Here is a 24,200-nt window from a genome sequence, read left to right as displayed (position 1 = left end):
GCCCATCTGGAGTGGAAAATGCTGACCTCTCTTTGGCCCCCTCGGTCAAGGCGATCTGCCAATACCCAGACGTTAAATCAAACGTGCTGAGGTAGTTGGCAGCCCCTAGCCGATCGATGAGCTCATCAGCTCTGGGGATGGGGTGTGCGTCAGTCCTAGTGACTGAATTGAGTCCTCTGTAGTCCACACAGAACCGGAGTTCGGGTGTGGCTCCCGGCGCTGCAGCCTTTGGGACCAAGACCACGGGGCTGGCCCAAGGACTGCTAGAAGACTCAATTACCCCGAGTGCAAACATCTTGGAGACCTCCTCCTTGATGCATGTCCTCACCCTGTCGGTCACCCTGTAGGCCTTGCGCCGCACAAGTGGACTATCCCCGGTGTCCACATCATGGACGCACCAATCAGTGACACCAGGGACCAGGGAAAACAGATCAGAAAATTGTCCCAGCAACTGGCGACAATCATTCTGTTGCTCAGGGGTCAGGGTGGAAGAGAGGATGACACCATCCACTGACCCATCTTGCTCCTTGGCCGACAGGAGGTCAGGAAGAGGTTCTGTCTCCTCTTCCATCCCAGCATCTGTTGCCAAGAGCATGCCCACTTGGGACCTCTCCAAGTGGGGCTTGAGGCGGTTGACATGTAGGACCCTTAAGGGGTTCCTAGGAGACTTCAGGTCCACCACGTAGGTAACAGGACTCTTGCGCTCCACCACCTCAAAGGGACCGGTCCACTTATCCTGGAGCGCACACGGCTCCACGGGGGCCAAGACCCATACTTTCTGTCCAGGCTGAAGCTCTACCAGAGTGGCATTCTGGTCGTACCACCGCTTCATCTCCTCCTGGCTTCCAGATTTGCCTCAGCAAGTTGCCTGAAACGCCTAGTCTGATTCCTGAAGGCCAGCATGTAGCTATATACATTCTGGGGAGGTTTCCTGGGAGATTGCTCCCAGCCTTCCTTGACCAGACTTAGAGGTCCTCTGACTGGGTGACCATACAGAAGCTCAAAGGGACTGAACCCCAGAGACTTCTGTGGCACCTCACGGTAAGCGAAGAGAAGGCATGGTAAGAGGACGTCCCACTTACGCCTCATGGGTCCTTCTAGGCCCATTATCATGCCTTTGAGGGTTCGGTTGAATCTCTCAACCAACCCGTTTCCTTTGGGGTGGTAAGGGGTGGTGAACTTGTAGGTTACACCACACTCTTGCCAAAGAGATTTCATGTACTTGGACATGAAATTGGTACCTCGGTCAGACACCACCTCTAAAGGGAATCCCACTCGGGAGAAAATTTCCATCAGTGCACGTCCCACCACGGAGGCCGTTACTGTCCTCAGAGGAATGGCTTCCGGGTACCGGGTGGCATGGTCCACCAGGACCAGGATGAACCTATTGCCCATCGCTGTCCTGGGGTCCAGGGGCCCTACAATGTCAATCCCCACTCGCTGGAATGGGGTACCGACCACAGGGAATGGCTGGAGTGGAGCCTTCTGCTTCCTTCCACTCTTTCCACTTGCCTGGCAAGTCTGGCATGTCCTGCAGTGAGTGTCCGAACTCCTGCGCATTTGAGGCCAATAAAAGTGGGTGACAAGCCTTTCAAAGGTCTTGTCCTGCCCCAAATGCCCTGCCAATGGCACATCGTGAGCCAGCCCCAGTAGGAAGGCTCTGAAGTCCTGGGGTACCACCAGCACACGGGCTGACCCAGGCTCAGCAACCTTAGGCTCTGTATACAGGAGGTCGTTCTCCCAGTAAACGGAATGTGATCCTGACTGATCACCTGCGGCCTGGTCTGCAGCCTGCTGCCGCATAACCACGAGAGAAGGGCACTCCTTCTGCGCCTTACAAAAGTCCTCCCTGGTGGGACCCCCTTCCTGCTGCTAATGGGTCAGCTCCGGCAGGTCTCCCAGTTCAGCTATTTGTTCCCCTGTAGGCTCCAGGGCATCCCCCTCAAGGTCTGCTTCCTCCTGGACCGTGGGAACTTCAGGGGCCGGCTTCCCGCCCCCCTTGCGCCTTCTCTCTGAGGCCGGTTCCTGGGCCTCCCTCTCAGGCTCCAGGACCTCTTGAGTACCTCTACTGGCTGCCATGGACCGTGTGGTGACACACGCCCAATCCGGCATACCCAACATCTCCAGGTGAGCACTCCGCTCCACCTTAGCCCACGGTGAGCTCTCCAAATCGTTCCCTAACAAACAGTCTACAGGCATGGCGGGCCTCACAGCTACCTGAAGAGTACCAGAGACCCCCCCCCCCACTCGAAGGGAACCTGAGCCACTTTGCAGTGCCTCTCTGTGTTGTCAGCGGCAACAACGGGATAGAATGCATTGGGGACCACCTGCTCCTGAGACACCAGGTGACACCTGACAGCTGTCACGCTGGCTCCTGTATCTCTAAGAGCTTCCACCCTATGGCCATTTATGGTCACCCACTGCCTGTACTTCTTAGTGTTCTCAGGCAGCTGGGTTGGAGGGACCACTTCACGGTCTCCTAGCGAGACCAGGGACATCTCTGCGGGACCCCACCCACCTTGGACATCCCTCTCCTCCCCCAAGGCTACACTAGTCACCTGCCGGGGTGGAGCACCAGTGGGTGCTGGTTTACCAAACAACGGACACTTTACATCAGAGGCAAAATGCCCCAAATTGTTACACCTGTAACATCTTACGGGCCCCTTCTGAACAGGAGGACCTGTCGGGGCCCTGGTTGGTTTCTGGGGTGGGGGAGGCTGAGAACCCTTCCCCTGGTTCCCTTGGGGACTATTTTGGGGCCCTTTTTGGAACTGCTTCTGTTTGCCCCTGTCCCCCCCACTCTTCTGCTGGGGACCCTGCCCACCTTTGGCGGAATCTCCCACGGTACCCTTGTGGACCCTGGTATTGACCCAGCGGTCCGCCTCCTCAGCAAGCTTCCTCGGGTTATTCAGCCTACTATCTATCAGGTGCTGGCGTAGCTCAGGAAAACAATTACTGGACAAGTGCTCCCATGCCATTAAATCAAGAAGCCCTTGATAATCATTTACCTTACTACCCTTTAGCCAACCATCCAGCGCTCTGCAAAAGAAAGTCACATACTCCACATACGTACTATTGGGAATCTTAGTGCAACCCCTCAACCTCTGTCTATATAACTCAGGGGTCAACCCATACCTAGCCATCAATGCTTCCTTCATATGGGCATAAGAATTATGAACATCAGCAGGTAAATCTAACAGTGTGTCCCGCCCTTCACTCAGGAACCGTCCCCACAACCCCGCTCCCCAATCTCTCTCAGGGACCCGGTGGGAAGACATGGCTACCTCGTAGGCTCTGAACCACTGCCCGATGTCGTCATTCTTGAAGAACTCCTTCACTACATCCTTGGGAATATAAACTCTTGGTTCCGCCGGTACTGGCGGTGTGCTGCCACCAGAGGGATTAAGCTCCAAACTTTTTGCTTTCAGCTCCAGCTCCCTCAGCTTCATGTCATGCTCTAATTGTAGTTTCTTTTCTTCCATGGCTAATCTTTGTTTTTCCATATCCATCTGCCCATGAAGTTTTGCCATCTCCACCTCGTGTGCCCGGGTTGCCGCCCTGTCTGCCAACTCTTCTGGCGACAGGCCTCTGCCAAACTCATGGACACTTTCTGGTGGAACCATTTCCACCTGATTCTCTGGTGCCTTTGACTCATACCAGGCCCTCAGCGCCTTCACGAGTTGGGCCTTGTTTTTTAATCCAGTTTGGGCAATCCTGAACTTGGAGCAAAAACCTTTCAATTCTTCATTGGTGCGATTCTGAAGGGCGTCTTCTTCCCAATCTACGTCCTCAAATCCAGAGATTATAGAAGCTGCCCTTCCGGCGGAAAGTGAACCAGGCATGGCTTTAACAACGGAGATTCTTGGCAAAACAAAAACAAATGCTAGCCTTGTGGCTGTGTTACTGGTCTGCTCTCACTACATGGTGATCAGTGATTCACTATACGCAAACCACAAATGCAAATCCGTAAATCCTCACCGCTGCCACCAATGTTAGAAATGAGGGGGCTCTGGTTGACGCAGGTGTGAACCCACAACAAGCAGGGACCCTTTACTTCTTGTCAGGGCGAAGGATGACTCCCCAGAATAACCCCTGCTCACCCTCTAGGTGCGTGACGCGAGCAGTCTAGGCTAAGTCTCTGGCGTACACGGTTAAGCAAATGCAATTACACATACAGTAAACCCCTTGCATGCACCACAAACGGACACCAATCAGGTAGTATATAAAAATAAGCTTTTATGTAGATTCAGCAGATTCAAATACACGGCCCAGTAACGTTGATGGGGCCACAATTCTTAGGAATACGGTCAAGTTCTCTTTGTTACGGAAAGTTCTTTAGGCGGCACAAGGTACTTGCAGGCGTCAGCGCACTCCGTGCTGAAGCGGCGACCGGGAAGCACACGGCAGATGACAGGGAAATCAGAACGTTGCGGACCCTGGATCCGATGCGAGCTTGCGGTCGAGTTCGTAAGTACAGTACCTTGTTTCTTGACGCAAAGGCGGGTGCGGGATTCCAGCGGCTCTTCGACAGAAGGGCGAGGCGGCGTCCGAGGCTCCCACACTTCATGATGGGGGTCTGATCTTCAGGCTCACGGCAAGAGCGGGGTGTTGCAGGTGGCGGGTGAACAAAGCGGGGCAGCCGGGCACGCAGATACGTCCGGGCCGTCCGAGGCTTGGAGATGCTCAAAACGCCGATTCCGGCGGGAGGGTGAAGGTGCCTCCGGCGAGCGAGGTGACAGGGGCAGCCCAGCACAGCGTAGGGGGAGCGGCTCCGATCGAGCGAGGCTCTTCCCAAGGCGGGGGCGGCTAAGCAGTCCTAGTCACGGCTCAGGGAGGGACTGGGGCACGAGGGTCACAGCTCCGGCGAGGGAAAGGACACCACAGTCCAGCGGCAGGCGAGTGAAGATCAGGTAGAGCCCAATGGTCCTGGGGCTCAGTTCAGGGGGCAAGCTCAGTTCCAAGCCCTTGGAGATCATTTTGGAAAAGCAAAAGTCTTGAAAGTAAAAATAAAGCAAAGTCTTCAGCAACAGTTTCTCTTCTCCCCTTTGGCAGCAAGGTCACCACTGCACGCCAATCCCCCAGGATAGGGACAGTCTTCCTCCTACAGCTTTCCCGGTGCCTCCTCCTCAGGCAGAGATTCTTCTTGGTCAAAAGCGGATCTAGTTTCTTAGGAGCAGGGCTCCTACATTTATACAGCAAATCTTTTGTTCTCCCAGGCCAGGGGGGCCCTTGCCTAGTCCAGTCCGGTTTCTGAGCACTTTGTTTACGCGATGCAGGCTTCTTCTTTCAGAGTGCAGGGCAGAGTCATCAGACGCTGCACAGGGGGCGGAGCCGACATTGAGGTAGCAGAGCACTGTCCTATTCAGAGCCTAGGAGGACTCCTCCCACCCATCTACCTGTCGATCGTCCTATTCACCACCAGGCTACCTAGCCCTGCCCATCTGGGTTCCCCCAGCCCTGTCACTCACACCAGCCAGACATCAGATACACATCACGCAGAGGCGGCTGAAATGTTTAGGCAAGCAAAGGCCAACTTTCTAAAAGCGGCATTTGCAAACCCGGAATATTAAAATAAACCTTGCGAAAAGATGTACTTTATTATTCCGAGTTCAGGCATACGAAACTCGATCTCCTACCATGTTCCCTGGGTCGGTTAGGATCATAGGGTGTAACAATCCAGGCCGCCCATACTGGCCTATGAGAACAGGGTAGCCTTGCAGTAGTGAACAACAAGATGGCGGTCATTCACTACTAGGACATGCCACGCATCCAGGCTTGTCCTACCTTAGGCTTACAACGCACCCTGCCTGTGGGCCTACCAGAGGGGTGACTAACATGCAGCTAAGGGAAGGTTTTAGGAACCGGCAAGTGTGGGCACTTGCCAGTCAGCATGTCAGTACCAGACTGCACGCAGGTTCTGCGATGGCAGACCTTAGACATATTTTACCGGCCGCTTCTGTGGGTGGCACAACCAGTGCTGCAAGCCCACCAGCGGTGTTCGCATTTACATGCCCTGGCGCTCCTGGCGCACTTTACTGGGGTCTGATAGTAAACCAAACAATCCAATCATGGAATCCAACCAACATATACAATTTACAAGGGAGCACTCGCACCGCGACACTGGTTGGCAGTGGCACAGCGCGCTGAGCGGCCAACACCATAAAAACACATGAGGCACAGCGACAAAAAGAGGAAGGGAGACTCACGCCAAGGTGCCAGGTCTAACACTAGGCCTAATGGACACGCAATCCTCCTGTGACTTCTTTGTGACCTGTGAAAACTGACTCCGCTGCCCCAGGTCAGTCCTGTCTGGCCGGTTCCTTTTATGGCCAAATGGGATTAGCATCAGGGCCCGACACATCATAAAGTCGTGCATCCCACACGAACCCTGACTAATCTCTTTCACACCTGACTCTGTTTCTACTTTATGGCTTGTTTCACGAAAAGGAGGTGCCCGTTTTATTGGGGTCTGCTGATATCTGATGAGGGTTCTGAGCCTCGCTGGGTAAATAATTGTGTGCTGTCCGAGCTGAAATGTGGGATTATCATCATGACTGTGCTTTTTCTTTGAAGCGAAAATATGTGAACAACCACTTGTAAAATACGGGCGGTGTTGCCCAGAGCGTAATATTCTGTATATAAGAAAAGACTGGTTTCGGTTCGGGAGCAGTCTCCTGAGAACATACACCGTGCTGTACTTCTCGGATACCTGTGATTGGTCTGCAGCCAATAAATACGATCTTTGACTTCACCTAGAAGACTCTGTGTTTCTGTAGTCTGAAACAGGAAGAACTCGAAGTCTTCGGGTGTGTCCCCTGGCACCGCTGGGTTAGTTTTGAAAAACCCAGTACTTCAGTTGGTGCCCAACGTTGGGCGATTTCAGCGGTACTGGTCCAAGCCAGAGGTTCGTGAGGAGCTTCGTGTGAAAATTCTGGAGGAAGGCCGCCACTTCATCGACCCCTGCATGTCGACGTTGTCCGAAAGTCTTTACTGCGAGGTTCTCTGTGTCCCAACGGCTACGAAGGACTGCTGCCCTGACTATCGCCCTGTTTTGGACCCTTGATGATTTGGTAGAGCGAAACGATTTAACGAGTCTTCTGGTGACGTCATCGATACCTCAGTTAAGTATAAGTGAAGCGTTTCCCAGTCCTTAGTTTGGTTCTTAGTTTGGTATCCCTTTGGGATCGCTTTGATTTGGAACTTGCAAGTGCCAAAGCCGAAGGACTCGTGTATTCACGAGATTATCATATTCGATAATCCTTTGACGTTTGAAACTAGACTAGTGAGCGAAGATGCCTGGTTCTAGTATATTTGGAAATTTGTTTTGTCTGGGTTATAATAAGGACTCCCGATTAGAGGATTCGTGTCCGGTTCCTCCAATTGGAACTTCAACTTATGAGCTTTATGTGAAACATGGCGTGGGCCCCATTACGTACAATGAAGTAGGGATCCGATACACCAGGAAATATGGTGATTTAAAATGGCCCCAATATGGTAGTTTCGACACTGAGATCCTGGATAATCTAGAGGTTAAATTATTTAAAAAGATGTTTGATTCTTTCCGCCTATGGCGAAAGGAAGCCAAACAGAAAGAAATCAAATTGGCAAAGAAAAATAAAAGTGAAAAAGGTATGTCGATAATGCAAGCAGCTTTGCAGTTTAAAGATAATGAAGAAGAACAAATGAATGAGCAGTTCCGAAGGCTACGTAAACTAGTGATTGATAAATGTTACCCAGTTTTGCCGCCCCTTCAGCAAGATGTGTCAAAAGAAAAGGAGAAAGATCCCCTAATGTCACATTTGCTGAGTTCGCCACCCCCGTATGCGCAGAGTGCTACAGCACCTCCGCAACCCTTAAATGTACAGCCTCTAGTTAATTTGCTGCAAGCCTTCCCGCAGCCGCCAGCTCCTCCTCAGCCGGCTCCTATCCCTACGGCGCAGCCCTCTCAAGGGCCGCCGGTTTCGCTACCTGTCTCTTCTGCGCTCCCTGCGATACTACCTAGTACATCAGCTGCCTCTCTCGGCGCTCTTCCTGATACGATCCCTGTACCTGTCTCCGCACCCGTTTTTCTTCTCTCTGTCTTTCCCCCTGTTCTTGCCTCAACTTCACCTTCTACACGACAACGAATAGCTAGTGCGGTCACTAGTTTTATATCGCCTCTCTTCGGGTCATCTAGTACGGCCCCTGGTTCACAACGTACGCAGTTGCGTAGTCAGCTGCCAGGTTCTGAAAAGAAAGAAGTATTAGACCGCATGGCATATAAATGGATTGTTTATCCTTCAAGATATGATGTGGAATCTGTTGTAAATGTTTTTCATCAATGGGAAGCACCAAAACAGAGATACGTTTGAGAAAATGTGTGAATTCCTCTGTGAGGAATTGGAAGATCATGGTTTAGATTCAAGCCCGCAGGAGTTGTGCCGTGTACGATTTGAATTCGAAAAGGGCACGATTGTGGGCCCCGATGTTGATAGAGCAGTTACGACATTGTTGTCCTTCAGGAATGGGGATTGTCATCAGTCGTTGTTCGAACAGGAGTTCGCTGTAGGGAAAAAGGTAAAAGCGCGCCAATATCCGATGCGTGAGGTTCCTCCAGTTTGGAGACCTGGTGATTTAAATGCCAACCCACCTGTTCAGCCACATTTTCAGCGTGTTTGGGTACACATGCCATGGAAGCGAGCTGAAGTAATAGCGCTTAAGCAGACATTGCCTGACCCCCGTAAAAACCCTGCAGGATATTATAAGGAGTTATCACAGACCGCAGAATCGTGTGTCATGAATTTAGCTGACATTGATATGTTGTTCGGGAATGTTGTTCCGCAGCCTTTGTGGGGATTGATTCGTAATGCAGATCATGCTGCAGAACTAGGTGACACATGGGCTAATATCATTGCTGCAGACACCAGACAAGTTGGTGGTGCCAAGCCTGAGCCCGCGGTAGCAGAACTCCCTGGTAGAATAATTAATTATATGAAAACTTTAATGCCCGCGATGCGTGTGAATTGGGATAAATTATCGGCATGCAAGCAGAAGAAAGATGAGTCAGTGTCCGATTTCTTCACCAGGTTTGAAGAAACATTTATCGACCACAGTGGTCAAGACATGAGTACGGAAGGTGGTCAACGATTATTTGTTGATACATTTGTGCATAATTTGTTTCCCGAGTTGTGCAAGAGATTAAAAGATTCAGAGAGTTCTTGGGCTGTTTCCTCTTCAGCACAAATACTGGCTACTGCACAGTATTACGATAATCGGGATAAAGATGAGAAAGATAAAGCAGACAAGAAAACAAAAGAATTGAAAACGAAGGTTCTGTTACAACAGGCCTACCCACCACGCGGTAGTCAGAGTAACTATCAGCAACCTCAGCAGTTTCAAAGAAACATGCAAAGGTTCGAATATTCTCAACCGCGTGTTCCTGTAGGTCCCAATCAATGTTCGTATTGTAAAGAAGAAGGTCATTTTAAGTATAGTTGTCCTATATTGTTGCAGCGTACGAATAATGCTTATGGCACAAGAGGTAGAGGTGGTCAGCAAGCTCCTAGAGGTAGAGGGCGTGGAAATGTTCCCCAGAACGCGCGTCCTCTTCCGCCTCAAAATACTGTGGTAAATAATTTAATTACCGGAACTTAATTTGATACGGAAAATTAATAATAATAGCTCAGAAAAATAAGAGGCAGAATCCGTGGTATTAGAGGTTCGGAACGGGCTTTATTCCAAAATCAATTCGAATTGAGGACTCCATATTCCATCACCACGAAGGTTCAGGAAGTGAAGGACCAACTTTATTGACAAGTAATCATTTTTATACAATAGGCATTACAGTGAAACAGATGCGGGAGGCGTAACAATTGATAACACATACATGCGTAACTAAAGTGGGTGTAACTAGGCGTAACTTAAAGAACGTCATCAGGTATGATGTCACAATAGGGTGGTTCCATGAAAGAATTTTGCAATGTCAGCAGAAATATTCGGCAGAGATGCGCGCGCAGCAGCATGACGTGTGATTGACGTGCAACTAGGGGGTGAAGGGGACTTGACATTTAGCTCTACATGTGGAGACAGAAGTCTGGGGGGTCAAGTCAACCTAATCCCAAATCATATCTAACATCCTATGTTTAAAGAACTATGTTATCCAAAAAGAAAGGTCTTTCGAACAAAATCTATTCTATACTGACTGTGAGTGCGTGTACAAGCGTCTAAGTGTCTACACTAGATGCGAGGGCAGAAATCTTCCATAGTAACAGGGCTATGAATTACTTGCATAAAGACAGAGAAGCCGGGCCCTTTGCTCGGTGGCTGGAAGAATGTTTACTTAAACTACTAGACAGGAATGCATTGGATAGGGAGCGGAGCAGATAATCACAAGGTGAAATACAGTTTTTGGCAGGCAACAGGCTGGAGTCAGGCACCGTTAGCCGCGCAGGGAATAGGACAAAGTTCATGGATACAGATGCGAGCTCAGACTGGAGCTTTCAGAGGCAGAAGGCAGGAAAAGGCTTAATGGCAGAATCAGGGCCTACTCGCCTGGACTGAAAAATGGGATAAATGAACCATATAAAGCCGGTGGCCTTTCATACTTAGGAATGGAATATCCGACCCATTCATGGCGGATCTAAAAGAGGACATGTTGGCGGTGGACGCACATGTGTTTGCGTCTTCATAACTGGAACTGGAGGGAACATACATGTACTTTGATTCATACATGAAACCGTTGGGGTCCAAGATAGGGGACATAACTGATCATAAAAATCCATATTTCCACATTCCCTCCTTGTCCCCTACTTGCCCTTAAGAGATATCAATCTTCATCAATCCGTTGATCTGTTCATATAGCATCATTTGTTCTTCTTTTTTCTTCTGGGATGAATGAAATCTTGGTGGTGGAATACACGATGTGGCACACAGGCCGCAAATCGCTGGTCCACATTGTAGGCATAAGCAGCAACTGAATAGTATAAGAAAGCCAATACCTAGGAAGGATAGGACCCTCCATCCAAAGGTAGATAATACACTCCAAAACCAACCGGACCAAGTCCAGGTGCCTGGATTCTGGTGTATCTGGCTTACAATCTTATGAAGGCGAGTTATGGCTTTATATACAGATGGCGAATTTTCTGGTATGAAAATGCAACAGCTTGATCCGATGACCCTACAAGCTCCGCCCCTATCGGCCAGGATGACGTCAAGGACAAGACGATTTTGAAGCACAACAATCCGCATAGCAGACTGCTCTTCTGTTAAATTGCCTAAGGCGGAAATAGTTTCGTTTACTACTGCTTCAAGGGTTCTCGTTAATCTACGTATCAGCTTACTATTGGTAACTGTACCTATATAGGGAAAGAGACCTTTATTGAAATCTGTGTATTTTTCCCATGCTGTCTCAGTGTAATCGACTATTGGGAGATCTCTCCGTTCTCTATTGTGTACTAAATGAGTATTTCTATGATAATCAGGAGGAGCTAGGAAAACAGGTGGCAAAAGGAATCCGATGTAGCAGGTACCATCCCAATCTAGGGGCAAACGTATATATGCAGTCTGACCACATACGAAGTAGGAATGGCGAGAAGCTCTAAATGTAGACTTGCCTTGATCACTGAATTCTATTACAGTGGTGCATCTACTATGGCCCATATGTATGGATCCATTCTTTCTTACACATAATTCACCTTTAACTGGGAATACTGACATGGCGGGCAAAATTGGTGCAGCTTCGGATTCAACATTCAGGATCATGAGATTAAGCGTGAAATTCCCTAATCCATATACTTCATTTTCTAGATCAGTTCCTGTTCTTTTGGGAAGTCCCTCCTTGTTAGGGTAGCAGACTTTGAGTAAAACTAAGTTCAGGTTTCCCCATACCCAGTTGTCTTGATAAACTGCAGAATTCGAATCTAGGGAATTAATTAAACTAAACCATGCTCCACATGAGCCATTGTGTGTGAACGGGTATGGGAAAAGAGGCAGAATTCCCTTATAGTTCTGATAGGGAGGGAGTCGGCCACATATCCAACAATTCGTAGCATTGCTAGCCTGATGGGAATGATGTAACATACTAATGAAAGTGTTATTGCGCAGCGCAAATCTATAGGACAACTCATGCGGCGGTAATTCACTAAAAGAATGTTCAGCAGTAACATTGTAAACATGTTTAGAAATAGGATAATATATGTGCAACAATATACGTGCAGCGATTATTAAAAGACTTAAGAAAAACAAAATTAATAACGTCACTGTGCAATGACTACGCAGTGATTTACAGTACGCATGTTGTTTCAATCGCATTTTTCCGTTTCTTTCTCTATTCAGGTCTAGGGGATACATGTCAGAGACAAATTCGACCGATTCACCTTGGAGAGGACTTAAACAATCAAATTGCCTGACTTGTTAGACCGTAGTTTTAGTTTATATTGTTCCTTGTCATTCAGTTCAACCAAAGGAAGTTTTGAGTCAATCGGTGAAGACACACGAGGTGTGTCGTTTACATCGGACGGTAGTCCATGAAATTTTTTGATATGACTTGAATGTATCCAGCCTTTTCGACCTTCGATCTTCACGGCTGTCCTCGTCGTTAACAGTACGAGTTGAGGCGATTTCCACCTAGGATCCAGCTGAGACTTCCGGTCAAAGTTCCTCACTAATACCAAGTCCCCGGGAATTACGTCATGGGGTTTCACCTCGGTGTTATCGGGAAAGGCTGCGGCTACCTGTGAACGACAAGATTGTAGTGCAGACATCAAGGAAGCCAAGTAATCTGTCAGCATATTACAGTCAACATCAGTTATTTTTCGCGGTATAGGCGTCCCCCACATATTTGGTGGTCTGCCAAAGACCACCTCATAAGGGGATAGCCCTGTTCGAGAGTGCGCTACCATTCTTATGTAAAAGAGTGCAACTGGTAAGGCTACTACCCAGTCGACACCTTTCTCTCTACAAATTTTGGCCAATCTAATTTTCAGAGTTTGATTATGTCGTTCCACGAGACCTGCTGCCTCGGGGTGTCGGACACAGTGAAATTTCCACTGATAGCCTAACAAAAGTGAAATGTGTTTCATTAGTTCGGATGAGAACGGCTGGCCGTTATCTGAGTAGACAACACGTGGTAAACCGTACCGTGGGAAGAATTCTCGAACCAACTGTTTGGCAGTAGTCGGGGTAGTGTAATCTGAAACCGGGTATGCCTCTGTCCAACGGGAAAGAGCACAGACAACTACGAGAACATATTTGAATCCTCGACATCGTTCCATCTGGATATAATCCATCTGGAGGACTTCAAAAGGGTGATCAGGAGGCTGAAATCCACCTTGTTCTACGGGAATGCTTTTACCTGGGTTAAACTGACAACAGATCATACAGGTACGAACTTTTTGTTTAGCTGCTGTTCGTAAATGTTTGTTGAACCAAATGTGTTGAATGCTGTCTAGCATAGCTTTTTCTCCTAGGTGCGCTGGACTATGTACAGTATTAATTATAACTTGGACCATTGAATCAGGAAGGAACCACACAGATTTTTCCTTCGTCATCCATCCTTGATCCGTTTGGATCCCTCCTAATTCAGTCCATTTCTTTATTTCATCTGGTGTGGCATGTGTCTGTATGTCAATTACGTCAAGAGCGGGATCCTTAACCGTCATGCAATGTGTTGGTGTCGGGACTATTGTCTTTGTCATGTCAGATGTTTGAGTTTGAGCAGTCTGTTTAGCTGTTCTGTCAGCTAGATCATTGCCTTGAGAAATGATATCAGTAACTTTCGTATGAGCTTTACATTTCATAATTGATATTGCAGTGGGTAGATGTATTGCATCTAATAAGGCATGAATGAGGGGTCCGTGCTGAATGTGGGCACCGTGAGAAGTTAAATAACCTCTCTCTCGCCACAGCACGCCGAAGTCATGTACAACTCCGAATGCATAACGTGAATCAGTGTATATGTTGACCTTTTTATTTGTGGCTTGAATACAGGCTTGTGTCAGAGCGATGAGCTCTGCGGCTTGAGCTGACAAGGTATTTATGCAATTTGTTTCAATGATTTCAGTGTCTGTTGTGACTGCGTAAGCGGCCACTAACTCTCCTGTACTTGTTCTCATACATGAACCATCTACATACAATGTCAGGTCTGGATCTGACAATGGGACGTCTGTTAAGTCTTGTCTGGGTTTCGTCGTGGTAGTGATAACTTCAATACAATCATGTGCTAGTGGGTCTGTTCCGTTTACTGGTAACAGTGTGGCAGGATTCAATGTACTACAACGTCTGATTTCTATGTGTGGCTGAAACAATGTTAACTCGTAACCGGTGAGTCTTGCTATAGTCAAGTGTTGTGTTTGTGTGCGGTTCAAGAGAACCTCTACTGCATGTGGTACTTGTACTGTCAATTGGTGTCCTAACACTATGGCATCGCTTTGTCTGATTGCTAAAGCTGTTGCTGCCACTGATTTCAGGCACGCAGGTAGAGCCTGAGCTACGGGATCTAATGTACTAGAAAAATAAGCACATGGTTTGTGTGATCCTGCTTGTTCCTGTGTGAGTACTGACAAGGCAGTACCTTCGCGTTCTGTAACGAAGAGTGTAAACTGTTTATTGTAACATGGTGTTGCTAAAACAGGTGCTTGACATAAAGCTTTCTTTAGGCTTTCAAAAGCTTGTGTATGTTCCTGAGTCCAAGGGAGAACAGTCGATGTGGCTGCCTCCTGTGTTGTCAATTGAATGAGTGGTTTTGCTAGAAATGCATACTGAGGGATCCACTGCCTACAATATGAAGTGAGGCCTATGAAAGCCCGCACCTCCTTTTGTGTCTTGGGTATTGGCATATTAGCAATTAACTGGATGCGATCTGATGTAAGCTGCCTTCCCTCCTTGGACAGCGAGTGACCAAGGTAAACAACTCGCTGGACACAGAATTGCAGCTTAGAAGGGGACACCTTGTGCCCCTTTTCGGCCCAAAATTGTAAAACCGTCAGTGAGGCTTTTTCACATTCAGGTTCGCTTCTAGCGGTGATCAGCAGATCATCGACATATTGAAGCAGGGCAGTGTTGACTGGCATGTGGATACTGTTGAGTTCTCGTTTCAGTGCTTGGCTATAGATGCTGGGGCTTTCTGTGAATCCTTGAGGTGCGCGTGTGAATTTAAAGCTTCGTCCATTTAAACTAAATCCGAACAAGTATTGGCTTTCCGGATCTATTGGGACGCTGAAAAAGGCATTCTTGAGATCAATTACAGTAAAGAATGTTGCTTCGGAATCAATGGCTGTCAGTAATGAAGAAATGTCTGGGACTACGGGGTATTGTGGTACAATGCATTTATTTAATTCGCGCAGATCAATAACCAATCGATATACTGGCGGGGCTGTTGGATCAGTTCGTTTAAGAATCGGAATTATCGGTGAATTACATACATTGGAGTCGGTTTCCACAACCACTCCTTGGGTAATAAGCTCGTCAACGATTTGCAGTAAAGCCACTACAGCATCTGGGGGTAACTTGTATTGTCGCATTCGTGGTAGTACCACTCCTGCCTTTAGTGTGACTCGATATGGTGTAATGTTCATGCAACCAACATCTGTAGGGCCTTGTGCCCATAAATGTGTGGGTAAAGTCTGCAGTCGGTCATCCATGTCTCGGGACACATAGTGCCCTTTGAAATCACGTAAAAACAATCTTACTCCTTCCGGAGAACAACATATTATAGCTCCTAGAGCTTTCAATGTTTTTATACCTAACAGGTTTTCTGGGCATGATTTAGTAAGCAATAAATCTGTAGTTCGTGTCAAGGGACCAATCGTAAGTGGAAGAGGCTGTGATACTTCGTTAATGATAGGTTTTCCTGAAAAGCCAAGGGAAATATTCTGTGAGCCTGAGAGGGGTGCCCCTGGAACTTCACTACGTTTTATTGTTGTTCGGCTTGCCCCTGTATCAAGTAAAAATTTTCTATCTTGGCCTAATAGTTCACTGTGTACATAAGGTCCTTCTTGATCTACAGGGACCTCAATAAGGGGTAAGCCAACTTCCCTCTCTAGGCTGTTTCATGAGTATCGTTGATAATCAGGGTAGTCATACTGTGCGGTCTGATACATCTGTCGTGTGGTTGTTTGTGTGGCAGCAATAGGCTGCGGTGGTGGAGCAGGCATAGACTGTTGCGGAGCTGGCATGGACTGTGCATGCTGCGGGGCTCCTTGTTGGTTCTGATCCTGTCTAAGTGGTCGTGGTCTTTCTTTTGTGTTACCTATGGCGATATTATGTTTTAAAACGGGACAATCGTGTACATAATGACCTGGCTGTTTACAATAGTTGCATGTCCCTTTTACAGGACCTGCTGAAACACTGGACTGTGTCATACCCTTTTTATGACCGTCAGTTGGAACTGTCTGGGAAACTAGCATTTTCATTTTCGTGTCTTTCATGCGTCTTTGTTCATGTTCTTGTTCCTCTCTAATTCTATTGTGATGGTACTGTAGCATTTGTAACATTTGTGACGGAGTGTTACCTTGCCAGGTACTCTCGAACTTCAATACTCTATTCTTAACTTGGGGCAAGGCATTTTCAACCAATTTTGTCACAAACAGATGTGGATACGACTCGCTACTTGCTTTTATTCCACTATTTATACCAAAACATTTTTCAAATCGGGAATAGAAATCACTAGTGTCTTCATCTGATTTTTGTTTACAGGCTGATATTGCACCCCAGTCTTCCTTTTTCGTAGTTAATAAACGTGGCAGTACCTGTACTAGTAGACCTGGTAGTGTTTTGGTCTTTTCCCCAAGCCCTGAACCTGGACCTCGAGCTTTTTCTTCGTTTTCTAATGCTGTCCAATCTATCTTCTGGTCTCCCACCTCCCAATCCTTTTCCTTGAGTTTTTCGTAAATGCCCGCAGGCATTAATACTATCAATATTGTCATAATGTCAGGGTAGGTATATTCTCCCATGAGTAACATATCTTTGATTTCACGGTGGAAACCCGCTGGGTCTTTGTCATGACTGGGTACCACTTTCTTCATTTCTAATAGTTCTATTTTGGATATGGGTGTGTATACAAACACACGTTTAAACTGATTGTCCTCACCTTTTATCGGGTGGACTTCGCGTAAGGGATTCTGTCTATCCATATAATACGTCGTTCTTTCCTTGATGGGCAGTGAGACATGTTCGGGACATACAAAAAGAATGTACTGCTTTCTGGATTCTAGTATTTCTCTAATTAACTCAGTACCTGAACCTCTCCATTTATTCGTGAGTAATTCAGTCAATATATCAGGTAAGGGACCGGGATCGGAGTGTTGGCTTTTATATAATATAAGGAGTTGTTGAATCATATAGATACCAGCTAAACGCTGTTCATCTGGGGTGAGGTTCAAAAATGTGTGCGCTAGTGTATCATCACTATATTTTCCGGGACTATCAACCCAGTGAACGGCGGACCTGGCTAATTCTTGTTCGTCCATAGAATCGAGTATATGATAACCCCTTCGTTCTCGAAGTAATTTGTCAGCGGCTTGGAACGAATGTTCGGGGGACCTTATATTTATTATAGGAGCTTGGAATTTTCGGCTATTATCTGGACGTATCGGACGTATCGGATCAGTAAAGCATCTAGTATTATTGCAAGATCTTCCTCTACCTACATAGGCCATGGTTTCTAACTGTCCTGTGGGCAGTTCTAATTCTTCCTCGTCCTCGGTTTGTTCATGTTCATCTACTGCTAATCTTTCTTCGTGTATTCGTTCTATTTCTTTGCGGATCTTTCGGCACATAGCTACTATACATGATCGTTTATCATGTCTCCCCTCTGATATATTCTTACTCCATGTGGTAAGAATTTGCATTTCTTCCGGATTTACCCCTGGTCGGTCTTGGTTTCTGATCACACAGTTTATGAGGAAACGTAACAGTTCCCCCTGTATTTCCACTTTTTGGTACTCCATGGCTCTGTTAATACTCTCAGAATCTCGCCCTGACTGGACAAAGTGATATATATTTTCTAAATGTGCGGTCATTCCTGGTATCTTCCCTAAATATATTGCAGCTCGTCGGATACGTAATGATGCCAGCATCATTTCGTCCCCTTTTCCGGGCACAGGGTCATATCTACAATCTATTAGAAGTTCCTTGAGCGTGTTGGGAGTTACTAGTTTGGGCGTACGTTGGTGGGCTGATTCTTGAAAGGAAAGTTTATTTGCTCTGGGTGGCGTGGAAAAAATGTTTGATGTACCTCCGGTAGCACCACCTGGGGTGCTGGGTGTGAAAGGATTCGTTGAACGTGATATAGCAACCATAGGTGTGGATACAGATGTAGAAACAGATGTGCTTGCCGGAACTTGTGTCGGAGTTTGCTGTTGCAGAGGTACAGACGGAGGAGGGTCTTGGCGTTGAACCCCCTCGGCAGGCGGTCTATGTGGCGCAGTATTAGCATACTCGGGAGCTGCGTCGTCTAAATAAGAGGAAAGAAAAACATCTTCTGCGGTTCTGGGATGCCCTTTGGGATGTACTTTTATCGGAAACAATGGGGGTGGCAAGTCTTTTGGTATCTCCGGAGTAGCCTTAGGTAACCCTTCGGCCAGAAGAGGATACATACCACTCATAAGGGCATTTCTTTGTCTGTCTGTTTGTTCTGCTTTTACTCGAGTACCTTCTTCAATTAATAGACTTTCTCGAACTTTATTTGAATTCTCCTTACTTTTCTCTTCCTGTCTGAGCGCTTTTTCTGTACGTCTATATGATTCTTTACGCCATAATTCAATGGCATCTTTCTGTGACTGTCTAGCTTTCTTTTTCCATAATTCTTCTTCTACTTTCATGATGCAATCTGCATCCCAGGTCCCAGCTGCGGGCCACCTCTGACTTTCTGGTAATTCCTTGGTGTAGTCCACCCATAAATCAAGAAATAATATGGCGTCTAGGCCATGTTTATGATACATGAAGTACCCTGGAGTGTCCCTAGGAGGAATGGGAACAGCTTCTTCGAGTACCCCTTTTCTAGTTTTGATCTGTCTTAATTTCGAAAAGAGCGGCATATTGAGAACTGATCTGATACCTAATTTTGAACACGTTTAATAAAGCAAAACACAATAATGAACAGTCATTCACACCACAGTATGCAGAACGTATTTAAAACATTTAACATTTAATATTTAATGAACAACAATGATGATGATGGCCATTTAGGGAACTAATCACTAAACATAATACTCAGCACTAACTAAGTAATTCTGAATTATATACTAGACATACTTGATATACTGCTAAACAGTACAGATACACTGCTGAAACAGTGCAGACCGGATTTGTGTACCCAAACCCGTCTTGACCGGCACAAACTATGTGCACGTCAGAACGCCTCCCCGATAATGGTACTCACCGGGTAGCTCGGAACGGAAGGCCTCGGAACTGAACTGAACTGGACTTGAACCGGACTGGACTCGACTCGAAACTTCGGAACCTCGGAAACTGGTGGGCCTCTGTATACCTCGGATCTTGCTCTCTCAGCTAGGCTCTGGTCGGGATACTTCGCACTTCTCACCGCCTCGTCTGGGTGTTGATCGCAGCCTCAGTTACCCCCGCTCGGCAGGAGGGAGATACAGGAAATCCTGTGGGTACGCGTTGTTGTCCGTCCAGCTGTGGCAGGAGACCGGGCCTGCAACGCACCTCCGGCGCGTGAGATGAGAAAGTGTCCCTGTTCGGGCGCCATATATGTGGTAAATAATTTAATTACCGGAACTTAATTTGATACGGAAAATTAATAATAATAGCTCAGAAAAATAAGAGGCAGAATCCGTGGTATTAGAGGTTCGGAACGGGCTTTATTCCAAAATCAATTCGAATTGAGGACTCCATATTCCATCACCACGAAGGTTCAGGAAGTGAAGGACCAACTTTATTGACAAGTAATCATTTTTATACAATAGGCATTACAGTGAAACAGATGCGGGAGGCGTAACAATTGATAACACATACATGCGTAACTAAAGTGGGTGTAACTAGGCGTAACTTAAAGAACGTCATCAGGTATGATGTCACAATAGGGTGGTTCCATGAAAGAATTTTGCAATGTCAGCAGAAATATTCGGCAGAGATGCGCGCGCAGCAGCATGACTTGTGATTGACGTGCAACTAGGGGGTGAAGGGGACTTGACATTTAGCTCTACATGTGGAGACAGAAGTCTGGGGGGTCAAGTCAACCTAATCCCAAATCATATCTAACATCCTATGTTTAAAGAACTATGTTATCCAAAAAGAAAGGTCTTTCGAACAAAATCTATTCTATACTGACTGTGAGTGCGTGTACAAGCGTCTAAGTGTCTACACTAGATGCGAGGGCAGAAATCTTCCATAGTAACAGGGCTATGAATTACTTGCATAAAGACAGAGAAGCCGGGCCCTTTGCTCGGTGGCTGGAAGAATGTTTACTTAAACTACTAGACAGGAATGCATTGGATAGGGAGCGGAGCAGATAATCACAAGGTGAAATACAGTTTTTGGCAGGCAACAGGCTGGAGTCAGGCACCGTTAGCCGCGCAGGTAATAGGACAAAGTTCATGGATACAGATGCGAGCTCAGACTGGAGCTTTCAGAGGCAGAAGGCAGGAAAAGGCTTAATGGCAGAATCAGGGCCTACTCGCCTGGACTGTAAAATGGGATAAATGAACCATATAAAGCCGGTGGCCTTTCATACTTAGGAATGGAATATCCGACCCATTCATGGCGGATCTAAAAGAGGACATGTTGGCGGTGGACGCACATGTGTTTGCGTCTTCATAACTGGAACTGGAGGGAACATACATGTACTTTGATTCATACATGAAACCGTTGGGGTCCAAGATAGGGGACATAACTGATCATAAAAATCCATATTTCCACATTACGATGAATAGTTTTGATCAGCAAGCCAATGCAACTGGTAGGACGACTCAGTACTATAATAACGACTATTATGCAGAAGATGAAAATGCGGAAGGTAATGATTACTAGGACAGCCATAGACAGAGAGAGGGAGTTGTTTCAGTGCCAGTGGATCAGAGTGGACCGTATGTCAAGGTGACTACAGCGGGTGTGTCAGAGCCTTTTCTATTGGATACTGGTGCTGCAAAGAGTTCTATTATGCACTCAAAACTCCCTGGCGCGCCTTTGTCTGGCGAAATGAATGTTTCAGTAGGTTTTTCTGGCGCCCCGGTTAGGAACCCGATCTCTAGTCCTATGCCCCTTTCTGTTGAACCTTGTGAGCTGAAAGCACCCCTTATCCTAACGACAGGTTGTGGTGAAAACCTGTTAGGATTGGATTTGTTAAAGAGGTTACATGCGACATTATATTGTTCTCCCTCAGGAGTACAGCTTACACTGGGTAGGGGAGTGATTTCTCCAATGTATTTGTCAAAGAATAAACTGCCAGCTGAATTGTCGTCTCTTCCAGATGTCCTTCGGGCTACTGGTCCTCATGATGTGGGCCTCTTGGAAATACCGCCATATGTGGTCACTTTGAAAGCCAATGTTAAATTGCCACGCATTCCCCAGTATAAGATCTCTAATGAAGGTGAGAAAGCGTTGTTAGCGATTATCTATGATTTGATTGAAAAGGATGTAATTGAAGAGACAAGAGGCAACGTTTGCAATAGTCCTGTTTTGCCTGTTTTAAAACGTACTGACCCTTCTCAGCCACCTGTTTACAGGTTTGTGATCGATCTTAGAGAGGTCAATAAGATAGTTGTGCCACAGTTTCCAGTTGTCACTGATATAACTGCCTTGTTAACTATGATTCCAGCTTCCGCTGCTTGGTTCTCAGTGATCGATTTAAAGAATGCTTTCTTTAGCATCCCGATTGCAGAGGAGAGCAGGGATATTTTTGGTTTTAGTCTAGGAGGTCGAAGCCTCCGTTTTAAACGCGCTCCACAGGGCTACTGTGAAAGTTCATCAATATACAGTCAGGCTTTAAAAGTGCAGCTTGATGCAACTGTTTTACCTAGTGGTGCTACCCTTATTCAGTATGTTGACGATTTACTAATCGCCGCGGATACTGAGGAGATTTGGAAACTGACCCCAGAAAGAATTCAGGCCATTGCACAATTGAGCGTGCCAAGAACACAGAGAGAAGTGCGTGCTTTCTTAGGTATTACTTCATACTGTAGGCAGTGGATCCCGAGTTTTTCTTTGCTGGCAAAACCTTTGATAGCATTAACATGTAAAGATACACCGAATCCAGTCCCGTGGTCTGAAGTGTGTCAGAAAAGTTTTTCAGAACTGCGTAATGCATTATGTTCAGCTCCTGTGTTGGGTACCCCCGATTACAGTAAACCCTTTATATTGTATGTTTATGAAAAGGAAGGATGCGCATTGTCAGTGTTAACACAGTCTTTTGGAGAGAAACAGCGTCCATGTGCGTATTTTTCGTCGACCTTGGATCCGGTAGCTAAGGCCTTGCCGAGTTGCTTGAGAGCCACAGCGGCAGCAGCTGTGTCTATTCGACAGTCTGCTGGGTTAGTAATGAATAACACGTTGAATGTAATGGTTCCGCATGCAGTGGACACGTTGTTGAACAGGACCAAGACACAGCACTTAACTAGTGCTCGATTGTCAGGTTATGAGTTAACACTGTTAGCGAGTCATGTGCACATAAAGAGGTGCAACACGTTGAATCCAGCTACATTATTGCCGATTTCAGCAGACACAGATGAGATTGAACAGCATGATTGTCTGTTCAGAACAGAAGAAGAAACAAAAGGGAGAGTGGACCTTAAAGATACTCCCCTGGTTGATTGTGATGGTACCTTATGGGTGGATGGTTCGTGCTTCAAGCTTCCGAATGGTGATACGACTGCTGCATATGCTATCACGACTTTGCGCACGATTGTTGAAACTGCACGTATACCACATAATTTGGCTCAAGCAGCAGAATTAATTGCCCTTACGAGAGCATGCGTGTTGTCGAAAGGAATGAAAGTGAACATATATACTGACAGTCAGTATGCCTTTGGCGTGGCCCATAGTTTTGGGCGCTTGTGGAAAGAACGTGGATTCCTGACTTCGCATGAAACTAAGATTCAGAATGGTCAGTTGGTGAATGATCTCCTTGAGTCGTTGACCTTGCCGTTACAAGTTGCGATTGTAAAATGCAGTGCACACATGAAGGATACCGATGATATTGGTCGTGGTAATGCTTTTGCTGACGAAATAGCGAAAGAAACAGCAAAAGATGTTACAACTCGAATGTATGTTGCAGGCCCTGCAAGATGGGTTGGTGATGTTGGAATGTGTGAAGACACGATAGAGAGTGTAAAGTCCCTTCAAGCTGAAGCCACAGAGAAAGAATTGAGTATGTGGAAAGAAAGTAAGGGTAAATTGGATGAAAATGGTTGTTGGGTTGGTTTGTCAGAACACCGGCGATGGTTGTTACCTGATGCATATGTGCTTCCAGTGGTTACGATGGCACATGGAATGGCGCATATCAGTGTGAAAGGGATTTGTAAGTTGTTAGCCCCAGTATGGCAGAATGCTGGAATTCCCAAGTGTGCAGAGAATGTGGTCAAAAATTGCATGGTATGTTTGAAATACAATCCTGGTAGGGGAACCCCAACTCCAGCTGGTCATTTTGCGCCTCCAACGTATCCGTTTGAGGTTTTGCAGCTAGATTTCATCCACATGGAAAGGTGCAACAATTTGAAATATGTACTTGTCGTTGTCTGCGCTTTTTCAAGGTGGATAGAAGCATATCCCCTAAAAGACAATACTGCCTTATCCACAGCTAAAGCCCTTGTCAAGGAATTTTTCAATAGGTTTGGAATGCCAAGAATGGTATGGAGTGATAATGGGAGTGAATTTGTAGGTCGAGTGATGAAGAATGTATGTGAGGGGCTAGGTATTAAGCAGAAATTCCACGCTGCAAATCACCCCCAATCAGCTGGACTAGTGGAGTGCTACAATGGCACTTTGAAACTTAAGTTGGCTAAGATTCAGGCGAGTTCTGGTCTTAAATGGCCTGACGCTCTGCCCTTAGCACTCCTATCAACAAGAATGACTGTGCATTCACGAGTGGGACTTAGTCCGTACGAGATTGTGTTTGGCCGACCGGCAAATATATGCGGTGTGCCAAGACCGACAAAATTCAGCGAAATTGAACATCCTGTACTGCTTGATTACCTGTATGAATTGACGGCCAAATTGCGTGTTTTACACCAACAGGTGCATGATACTCTGCCTCAGGTCTCTGAAGC

The 24,200-nt window shown here is 46.7% G+C and overlaps 1 protein-coding gene across 1 annotated transcript in view; it reads right to left on the bottom strand.

The window, feature by feature from the left end:
* The window catches only part of LOC146834616 (atrial natriuretic peptide receptor 1-like), a 961,499-nt gene that overhangs the window by 502,305 nt on the left and 434,994 nt on the right, over positions 1–24,200 (bottom strand). Inside the window, exon 15 of the mRNA XM_085602083.1 lies at positions 683–736. Within this exon, the coding sequence (XP_085458209.1) occupies positions 683–736 (54 nt within the window). The remainder of the gene's footprint in view (positions 1–682; positions 737–24,200) is intronic.

This window comes from Triturus cristatus, chromosome 4_2, assembly GCF_964204655.1.
Source record: "Triturus cristatus chromosome 4_2, aTriCri1.1, whole genome shotgun sequence".
In the NCBI taxonomy this organism is placed as follows: Eukaryota; Metazoa; Chordata; class Amphibia; order Caudata; family Salamandridae; genus Triturus; species Triturus cristatus.
The sequence above is the reverse complement of the archived record's forward strand: the minus strand, read 5'-3'. Positions and strand labels throughout refer to the sequence as shown.